The sequence below is a fragment of the Castor canadensis genome, chromosome 10 (assembly GCF_047511655.1).
Source record: "Castor canadensis chromosome 10, mCasCan1.hap1v2, whole genome shotgun sequence".
In the NCBI taxonomy this organism is placed as follows: Eukaryota; Metazoa; Chordata; class Mammalia; order Rodentia; family Castoridae; genus Castor; species Castor canadensis.
In genome coordinates this window covers 589,963-600,647 of record NC_133395.1, presented here as the reverse complement: position 1 = coordinate 600,647, position 10,685 = coordinate 589,963, and the positions used below count along the sequence as shown (strand labels likewise).

General features: G+C 45.7%; 1 protein-coding gene across 11 annotated transcripts in view; it reads left to right on the top strand.

Annotated features, from left to right (window-relative positions):
* The first annotated feature begins 151 nt into the window (after window positions 1–151).
* Window positions 152–10,685, top strand: part of Tmco3 (transmembrane and coiled-coil domains 3) — a 35,446-nt gene continuing 24,912 nt past the window's right edge. For 3 of the 11 annotated variants that reach the window (XM_020164499.2, XM_074042922.1, XM_074042932.1), the window contains exons 1-5: window positions 152–403; window positions 1,732–6,170; window positions 6,471–6,992; window positions 9,168–9,347; window positions 10,179–10,370. In XM_020164499.2, coding sequence (XP_020020088.2) covers window positions 6,549–6,992; window positions 9,168–9,347; window positions 10,179–10,370 — 816 coding nt within the window. In that variant the 5' untranslated portion in view covers window positions 152–403; window positions 1,732–6,170; window positions 6,471–6,548. The remainder of the gene's footprint in view (window positions 404–1,731; window positions 6,171–6,470; window positions 6,993–9,167; window positions 9,348–10,178; window positions 10,371–10,685) is intronic. The other 8 variants (XM_074042928.1, XM_074042930.1, XM_074042929.1 and 5 more) reach the window with 8 other exon arrangements.

Here is a 10,685-nt window from a genome sequence, read left to right as displayed (position 1 = left end):
AGTGCGCACCTGCTTTCACTTGCAGGAGCCGCGACTTCCCTCTCGGAGGCCGGCACAACTTGCGGCTCTCAGACTACCCGCGCAGTGGAAAGGGATTCTAGCCCAAGAAGCACGGTGATCAGCCTGCGGAACTTCAGCTCCCGGCGTGCAGCGCGCCGCGAGGGGGCCGGTGGAACCGCCTACGTCCCGCCCTCTTAAAGGGGCCGCGTCTGCGTTCCTGACGCGCGTCAGAGTAGTGACCGCCGGAGGCGGGTGGCGTCGGTACTCAGCGTCCGGGTTCCGCCTCCTGGGAAGGGATGCGGGGAAGCCTGCGTCCGCTCATCGGCTGGCGGCCTCGAGGAGCTCCGGGTCGGAGACGGTGAAGTTCGGGCTGGACGTTCAAGGCCCGGCCTCCTCCGTCTCGGTGAGCGCTGCGGGTGTCCTTCCTGAAGTGCGCGCTACGCTCGGGGTCTCTCCCGGGGGGCCACTTCTTGTGGTCCTTCCCCAGGATCCTTCCTAATGGGTCCTTCCCGGGGACAGGCCTCCTTCCGGAGTCTTTTTCCCGGGCGTCTTCTTCCCAGGGGCTTCTTGCCGGTGGGCTCCTTCCGGGAGGGGGTGACTTTCCCGGGCTGGGGGGCTCCTTCCCGCCGATCTCTTCCCCGTGGGCTCCTTTCCCAAGAACTTCTCGTGGGGGGCTCCTTTCCAGGGCGCTTCTTCTTATGATTCCTCCCCGGGGAAGCCCCAGAGATTTCTTTCTGGGGCGCTTCTTCCCAGGATACTTGAGGGGGGCTTTTTTGGGAAGCTCCCCTTGAACATCAAGGCTTTCCTGAAGCTCCCCTTCCTAGGGACTTTACTAGGTGCTCCCCTCCAAGGCTTCGTCGAGACGCTGACCCAGAGCCTCAATTTTCGTTTCTCGCTGGAGTTTTATGTGGTCTCTGTCTTGCCCTGCCGTGTGTTGAGGCAGATTGTTTTAGCATCATTTACATTTTTTTTTTTTGTAGCAGTTCTGGGGTTTGAACTAAAGGGCCTTGGGCTTGCTAGCCAGGAACTCTACCACTTGAGCCACGCCCCAGCCCTTTTTGCTTTATTTTTCCGACTGGGTCTTGTATTTTTGCCCAGCTGGCCTGGCTAACAGTTCTCCTATTTATGCCTCCTGTGTAGCTGAGATGACTGGCTCAGTTTATTTTTTGAAATGGGGGTCTCAGTAATTTTTTGCCCCAGTTGTCCTCAAACTGAGATCCTCCCGATTTCTGCCACCTGAATAGCTAGGATTACAGGAGTAAGCCAATATGCCCAGCCATCTATAGTCTGTTTAAAGACAGATATATCCAGCAACAGACACCCTGAGATGGTCATTCAGGGGAACAAGCAGTGCCTTGCAACACTTTGACTTAAGCTTACAGAGCTGGAATGTATGAGAGCAAAAAGTCAACCAAGCAGGTCAGTTTGCAAATTCCCCAGAGTTTTAACTTAGGTGAAAATTCTTAGGGGTGTAAACAATCAAATGGGTTGGAAGGGACACAGAAGATGTAGCCAACCTCACTGCTTCAGCCTCTTGCTACTACTTTGCAGCATCACCCAGCCTGTGAGAAGGAGAAAGTTCAAAATCAGTGGCTTGGTTTTCATAGGCAGCTCATCTTCCCAGGGCACAGTATGATTTGCTTATTGCTCCCCACCAAGAAGCGTTTACTGCTGCTGGAAAGACCTGATACTCATGAATCCCTTTTCATTCTTCCTTGTTGGCTCTCCTAGGTCTAAAGAAAGAGCAAACACAGGCAGCTGGCCTGCATCTCTTCCTGTAGGCTCAGCTCTGTTCTCTGTGGATCTCACCTGGAACAAATGCAGTAGAGTATTTGATCACCCCTTTGGATGCAGACAAGACACTACATGTCACCAAGCAGAAATCATAACACTGTCTTCTAGCCTCCGTGTGTCATTCTTTGGACCAGAACTGACTGGTCTTTCACATTACCAGTTGTTTAAAAGTAGTCTTGTGATTGGATTAAGTAATGAAATACTTGCTCTTTCTAAAAGTTTACTGTAACAAATACTTTGAAGCTTTTCTTAATGACCATAAGAATTACCTTTTTCTTTCCTTCTTCTTTCTTAACTTGTTCTCCAGTTCTTTTACTAACTAGATATGAATAATATATTTATGAAAATTTATTTCATTTTCTGACAATTACCGGTTGTGTTTATGGGACCATAAGTGCTCTGTTTTTAAGGAATATACATTGGAATTTAAAATAATCCTTTAAGTCCTCCAAAAGGAGGTTGAGGTAAATTATTTCCATTGAGACTTTTCCTCCTTCTTGATTGATCTGTTCCTCTTTTGCCAACTCAACTATTGTCCTGTGCTGAACATGTTAGGATTGTGAAGGACCTCTTTTTTACTTCAAATAATCCTCATATTTTCCATTTCTTCAGGGGAGGCTAAGTAACTTTGTGCTGAACACATTAATCACTTTCTGGCCACACCCACCCTACTTGTTCCAGGATTTTCTCTGCCCACAGCCCTGGGGTGGCCGCCTCAGTCAATACTTGCCTCTCCCATTCTGTACACACACATGCACACACACACAGGGGCCTGAACTCAGTGTAGGGAACTAGGCAGCCATCAGGAGAAGGCTGTCCCTGCAGTGGCACAGTCAGGAGAGGGAGTCATCGGGTAGAGACCTTCTCATTCTCCATTCTTTTCATCATGGTCCTAACATCTGCCTTAAATACTTGGATGGCTAAGTCAGGTTCCTTCTCAGCACTTTGCCTAATGAGAGCTGAGGCAGTGGGACAGAGATCCTGGAGAAGACAGGATGGCAGGTTCTCTGGTGACAGCCAGCCGAGGTTCTCAAACTCATATCTAATCCTAACTGACTTTGCCTCTTTTCCTGGAGAGACTTGATGTACCTTGATGGCTTTTGGGTCCTGGGTTCTGATTTGTTTTGTAACTGGTAGAGCTGCTGGCCTGCAGTCACCATGTGGTTTCAGGAGGTCAGAGTGTTAGGAAGAATCTTTAACTTTGTTGGCTTTGCTTTGAAAACTGGTCACCTACTATGTGACACTTTTGTATAAGAATTCTCAATGTAGTAAGAGTAGTGTGGTTTTTCTATAAAATGACTTTGAACTAAGAGTATTGGAAGTTTTGGGGGTTTTTTTGAGTAGGCTTTTTTTTTTTGGTAGGACTGGGGTTTGAACTCAGGACCTGGTATTTGCAAACCAGGTACACTACCACTTGAGCCACACCATCTTGAACAGGCTTAAAGATGATCCACTTGCCTTTTCCCCCTTGAGTTCTAACTTAAGACATTTATTGTAAGTATTTTTCTTCTTGAAGCTGGCAGGCAAGTGCATGCCTGTAATCCCAGGACTAGGAAGGCTGGTGCAGAAGGGTCATCACTCTGAGGACAGTCTGGGCTATTTAGTGAGATCCTGTCTCAAAAATGAAAAAAAAAGATATTTTTCTTTTTAATCAGATCATCAGTTTTGAAGTAAACTTTGTGATTCTTGTGCTTATAGTATTGGTTACTGTTCCTCTAACTGAAAAAAAAGTAGCCCTTAGTTTGACTAACAGAAGGGCTCTGCTTCTGTTTAGGGCATTTCCTAGTTCAAAGTAATATGTGGCCTGCTTCCGAAGCTCAACAGTGTTAAGTGGTGATCCCTTACCTAAGACGGCTGCGTGACCATTTATAAGCACTTTAAAAACTTGCTCTGTGATTATTCTGGTTCACGCAGAGCTGAAAGAATAAATACAGGGGAATCAGGTGCTTTCTACAGGGATGCATCTTGAGCTCTGGGCTATAAGCAGGAAGCTGCTCTCCCTCAGCCTGTTCGATTGCCCAGCCGTCTTAGCCCCCAGGTAAATGAGTACATGTGAGCATTCTTGTACTCTTCTTTCTCTCTTTCTCTCTCTCTCTGGAAACTGGCTCTTGAACTCAGGGCTTCACACTTGCTAAGCAGGCACTCCACCGCTTGAGCCACACCTTTAGTCCATTTTGGTCTGGTCTGGTTATTTTGGAAATGGGGTCTCTCGAACTATTTATCCAGGCTGGCCTACAACTTTAATCCTCTTGATCTCAGCCTTACAAGTTAACTAGGATTACAGGCCTGAGTGACTTGACACCTGGTGCTCTTTTGCCTTGGGCATCTCTACTTCTTCCCCTTCCCAAACCCTGACAGCCACTCACCCATCCTGCCTCTCTGTCATGCTGCCATTGTGGGAAAGTTGTGTGTGTGGAATAGCAGAGTATGTGGCCACTTGAGAGTTTGTTTACTTAGCCTGAGATCTACTCAAGTTGTTGAATGTATCAATTATTCAACTTTATAGAAATCCAAAGTGCTTTCTTAATAATTAAAACTAACAATAACAAAATAACAATGAAGTTAAAAATGTTTACTAATTTACTCAGAAAAATGTTATAAGCTAGTAGTACATAGGATTTTGTGGATAGATTTGAAGGTGAAATGAGCTTATGAAAAGGGTCGTTTATAAATAATTTCAGTTATGGCGATGGTGTATAAATAATCTCAACTTCATGTTCATGTTACATGTATGTTTCAGTGGAAAGTGTTAGTGAAACCATGACTGAAATCATCAGTTCTCATACAGATTGCTCCTTGGATATGAGAGAGGGAACTGTGTAACTTCAAGAGCCTGCTTGAGGAAGGAGCCAGTGTCGGGCACAGAGAGTCATTCACACACAGACTATTGCAAGTGATATTTCGGAAGCATAGTCAAAGCATCTCACGTTTCTGTCTTGGTTCTGAGAAAGCTTAAATGAGCACTTCTGAAGTAAGGGTCAGTCTCTTGGAGCAAGAGAAATTTGGCCACTTACTGAGGCCATAAGCGATCATCTGTGTGCTCCATGTGGGAAACGGTCAGTTTAATTTTGAGGTGGTAATGTGTGCATAACGTCGTGTTGGCACTGAACAAACCAGACACACTACGGTGCACTCTCCTCTCCCTGCCTCGCTGGGAGGCGAGCTGAGTGCACTCTGCGTCCTTCAGGACACACCTCTAAAAACATGCTGGGATCCAATACTTCCTTCATACCCAGAATACAGCCTTCTCTTGGTGACTTAGGTTGTCATTCTGACCATAGAAACAATCCTGTTGTCTAGCATAATATTTATTATTTTTAGGATCTGTTGAAGTGCATAGGACAATTTGCCCTCACCAAATAACCTGGCCTTCAGGCTTTTTGATTTCTTAACAATTGCTTCCGTAAGGATGTCTGTGTTGGCTTGCGCCTCTTAGTTTGGTCAGAATATGATCTTTGGAAATGCCACAACTCTTATTTTTGCCACTTCTAGTCCACTTTGCCTGGAAAACCAAGTTAAATTGATTAGGACTGGGTTAGCAATGAAATGAAAGTGTGCATACCTGTTTTAGGAAGCAGATCCCCAGGGAGAGGAAATACTTACTGGAGTGCTGGACAGCCAAATAGGAATGCCAGATGTGACAGTCCATCGGCGGTTCTGTTGAGTGATTGGGTGTGCACATCAGTGTTTTTTCGTTTCCTTTAAACTGCAAATCTCACACAGGTGGTCCTTTATTTATTTAGCATAATTCCTTGTGACTGGGGGTCCCCTGGTTGCCAAATTTATGGATATTTCTCTTTTTTCATGGATATTTCTTAGAGTTTATGTTGTTGACCTCTTTGGCCTTTGTTCCTTCTATAGTCTGTTTTCTGACCACTAAATCTTTCTTTCTTACCTCTTCCTCACGAAGTGCTCCTGCCTGCCAGTCAGCCCTGCCCTGGGCTGTGGGCCACATCTCCTAGACACTTTGGCCGTAGCACCAAGACCCTCCTCACTCACCTAAACGTGACTTCAGAAAGCAGGTTCTTGGGTGTGCTGCTCTCGCCAGACATCCATTTGTGTTGCTTTAGGTCTTTCTACAGAGGGGAAGAGAATGAACCTGAAGTTCGATGACTGAAAGGTTAAACATTTGATTTGACTCCCTAGAGCCCTGGGTAAGTTATATTTTTTGTGACAGTCTCATCCTGATGTCTTCTTATTACTTAACTATGGCTGACTTTGGAAATTTGGCACCACTTTCAATGATGCTGGGAAGTGAGCAGCGGGCCACACAGGAGCTTGGTGTCTGAGGATTTCATTCTAGGCCCCGCCTGAGCCTGGTCCTTGGCAGCTTGTACATCTGCAAGAGGAAAGTTGGTGTTTTCCTCTGGTCTTTGGTATGTGGAACTGGCTTTTGTCTTTGCACGTTAGAGTTCGTAGATTTCTGGGCTGTTTTTTAAAAAAATGCATTTAAAATCAGGTGTAACTCCTTTAATCTCGACTTAGCAGTACCTTAACAGTATTTGATTTTAATCTAGGTACAATAAGTTGTTCAGAAGTTGCTATTAACCCAGGGGAAAAAAATCACATTTTCTTCAGAACGATAGCAGTTTTCTGGATGTGATTACTACTTTAGCTTTGATCTCAATAGTAAGGAGTCATCATTATCTATATGTGATAACAAGTCTGTTTTTCAGCTGAAAATGTGCACCTGAAATGCAAGCTGCCTATAGGGAAGCCTTTTGATCGCCTCACTCCTCCCCTGTGCTTGGACCATGAAGGTGTGGGAAGAGAGCCTCTTCTGGATGCTGCTCCCTTTCTTTCCCTTGATGGCGAGTGCTGCAGAGCACGAGGAGGTGGTGAAGCATGCCATCAAGCTACACCGCGGGAAGGGAGCAACTGCCACTCAGAAGAAGCAGTGGGTCCTGGACAGCTGCAGGCGGCTCACTGGGCTCCTCCGGCAGAAGAGTGTGGTTCTGAACAAACTGAAAAGTGCCATCAGAGCCGTGGAGAGAGACACAGGACTGTCAGATGAGGAGAAGCTGTTTCAGGTGCACACCTTTGAGATTTTCCAAAAAGAGCTGAATGAAAGTGAAAACTCAGTCTTCCAGGCCATCTACGGGCTGCAGAGGGCACTGCAGGGAGATTACAGAGATGTGGTCAACATGAAGGAGAGCAGCAGGCAGCGGCTGGAGGCCCTGCGGGAGGCCGCCATCAAGGTCAGCTGCCCAGCAGGAGGGAAGACGAGTGGTAGGGGCCTGCTGTCTCTGTGGGTGTGTCTGTGGGGGCCAGGGACACTGGGCTAGGACATCCCCGATGGGAGAGAGAACCTTGGATGTGCCCCCTAGTAACATAGCAGTCAGCGGTGGGCAGCACAGGCCATGGTGGGCCCATGAGGTCATCTTGCCCAGTGTCTTCCCCAGCTGTCAGTCTTTGTCTTTGTGAGCATATGCAATGCCATTCCTAATGACTTGTTTCTTAGAACTTTGTGCCATCCGTCCTTAGGTGATGCATGACTGTATCATTTCAGTCAGAATTTTGTTGGGTTCCTGGCAGGAATACCTTTCAGTGTGAAGTTTGACTTTCTTCAGGGTCCATATACTGAAAACAAAAATATTAAAATTAGTTTAAAAAGTATGTGTACATTTAAATTCAGGACTTTGACCAAGTGTACTTTTGAAATAGATGAAACCATTTTTATACCACATGTGGTATTATTTGTACTTTTTAAGGAATCATTTTGGAGCACCTGTAATATGCCAGGCACCATGCCATGTCCTTAAGTGTATAAAGTATCATTCATATCCATAAAAAACCCTATGGTACTACAAAAACTTTATGGTACTACTCCACAGCTGAAAAAGTAGAGGTAATATAGACATTTTAAATTTTCTTTAGAAAATACGTTATTTTGGATAGAAATACGATCATTAGATAAACATTTAAATCAAGGTTTTCAGTCAGGTTCAGTGGCTCTTGCCTCTAATCTCTGAGACGTGGGAGGCAGAGATCAGGAGGATCGTGGTTCAAAGCCAGCCTGGGCAAATAGTGAAGATCTGGCCTCAGCAAACAAACTTGGCATGGTTGGTGCATGGCTGTAATCCCAGGTAAGTAGAAGATAAATGAGGAGGATTGCAGTCCAAGGCTGGCCTGGGTAAAATGCACAACACCTTTCCAAAAAACAACTAAAAGCAAAAAACGCTGGAAGCATGACTTATGTGGTAGAGTGTCTGACTAGCAAATGTGAAACCTTAAGATCAAGCCCCCGTGGCTTTAAAAAAAAAAAAATTCAAGGCTTTGATAACTTATGTCAGCCATTGTGCCCACATCATCCATGTGAGCCCCTGTGACTGCCCTTAGGCCAACAAACAGACCATGAGCTGTCTTAAACAGATCACAGTCTTATGAAACCCTTTGGACAGTAGAGACATTAAAATTCCTTCGATTTACATAGGAATCTATGGGGGTCCAGACCTGTAGCCCCTCTGTTACAAAGACAGGACAGATGTGAGTTCCAGCAGCTCTGTTGCAGGCATGCAGGCCTCATAATGTCTGAGTGTGCTTCAGCTTTCCCTGTTCTGCCTCTGGGCTCTGAGGGTCTCCAGCGTAATACCGGCAGTTGTGTTAGAGATACTGAAAAAGTGTTGGGGGTCATTGGGGCTTGTCTGGGTGCAAGCCACCACTTGTGTGTCCCAGCTAGGCTCTTTAGATGTGAGTAAATGTTTTTAAAGTAAGGTTTTTGTTTTATTTGGAAGCAGGGTCTCACTGTGTAGCCCAGAATTGGCCTAGAACTCATGATCCTCCCTGCCTTAGCCTCCCGAGTGCTGGGATTACAGGCCTTCATTACCATATGTGGCTAAGAGTAAGGTTGTTGATTAAATATGATTATATAAAACATTTATTAAATTCTGTCCCCATCACCACCATCTATTCCCAAATAATTAACACTGTCTGACTCCCTGTTTTCCTGGAACATTTTCCCTTTGCAACTGGGATTTGATTGTGTCCTGCGTAAAAGTTCAGAAAGTAGCTGAATGTCTGTGTGCAGCTGTGCCTCATGCTTGTGGCACTGTGCCTGCAGTATTGCTGGTGCTTGGTGCATGGTGTTGTGTGAGCAGATGACCACAGGGTGGTGGGCCTGCCCACAATAGGACAATCCCTTCATTGGTGTATGGGCAGATGGGCCACTTGTGTGGCTAAGTTCAGCATGTTTGAGCAACCCAGGACACTTGACCTTCCTTGCTGGGCATAATTAGTCACCATATGTGGACAGGACTGTTGACCTAGAGATCAGATGATGGGTCTTGTCAGGTCAGACCCTGTGTAGCATGAGGAAGTCATATCCTAGTTTATTCCTTAATAAATACCACTCTTCATTTCTTACAAATGAATAGGAAGAGACAGAATATGTGGAACTTCTTGCTGCAGAAAAGCATCAAGTGGAAGCCCTTAAAAACATGCAGCATCAGAACAAGAGCCTGTCCATGCTCGATGAGATCCTGGAGGACGTGAGGAAGGCCGCAGATCGCTTGGAGGAGGAAATAGAAGAACATGCTTTCGATGATAATAAATCCGTAAGCAGCACTCCAGAGCGGCTCCCTCCACCTCCTGAGCAGTTCTGACAAGGCCGGACCCTGGAAGGTGTTCATATGTGTGTCTTAGTGAGGTTGAGAATGAGGACAAGCTAGAACACTTTCCTCTGTCACAGGGAAAATAATCAGACTTGGTTTTCAGAAGTAAGCTAGTTATCATCTGTTTTCTTATCTTTTAACAATTGCAGCTTGTCTCTGTCAGGGCCCCTCCCTTTCCCAGCTTTGCCATGCTAGGACTCTGGTCTCAAGGAAGCTTGGAGTTTGGGCTTTAGCTGATCTACTGGGGATTCTGCAAAGCTTTTTGCAGAAGATGGTCTCATATGGGAAGCAAGACTCAGGCTGCTCATTTGTCATATGTTAAGATCCGAAGGACAAATTGATACTGATTCCAGAAACTGACTGTGGGTCTTGGGGTGGGTCTACAAAGATTGAGTAATTAAAACAAATCACTGTAAGGTGGAGAAGGAAGAGGAGCGGATCAAAGTAGACAGAAAGGGGTCTTTAAGAAGTCACTGAGTAAATGTAAAAACGATAAAACAAAAAACCTAAAAGTATAAATAAATAAGAATTCACTAATTCTGGGATCAGAGAAGTACTAATTATTTTCAGGGGTGTGATGTTTTGAAAGAATATGCCCTAAATCGGTAAAGTAGATGTGAAAAATGTCCTAATTTATGCTCGTGGACACTATTGGTCGTTTGTCACATTCGACAGGACACTAGAACATTTCTGTTGTCTTTTTGGCGCCTCTCTGAATGTCACATGTGAAAGTGTTTAATTGATGTGGATTGTATACGTTGGTTGTTCTTACAGGTGAAAGGGGTGAACTTCGAGGCAGTTCTGAGGGTGGAGGAGGAAGAGGCTGGCTCCAAGCAGAATGTCACGAAGCGGGAAGTGGAAGATGGCCTGGGTCTCAGCATGCTTATCGATTCCCAGAACAATCAGTACATCCTAACCAAGCCCAGAGACTCGACCATGCCACGCGCAGACCGCCACTTCATCAAGGCAGGCTGAGGCGCCCTTGCCTTCCTGTGGGTGAACTTGGAGATTAGCCTGGGCAACGCAGTGAGACCCCCCGTCTCAATAAAATAAAAATAAAATTGTGTTCACTAAAATAGAAAGCCCTTAGAAAGCAGGGTAGTTGTGGCTGAGGATCCCTACTTGGCTTCAATCAGATGTGGAGTGTAAAGCGTGGGAACTCTGCTGGTGCCTGGTGTCCCAGAGGGAGGTGATGCAGTTCTATTTCCAACCAGAAAACTGGCCCAGGTCAAGGTAACCACTCTAGAGTGGTCTGCATGAGAGAGGCTGGTGTGGCCCCTC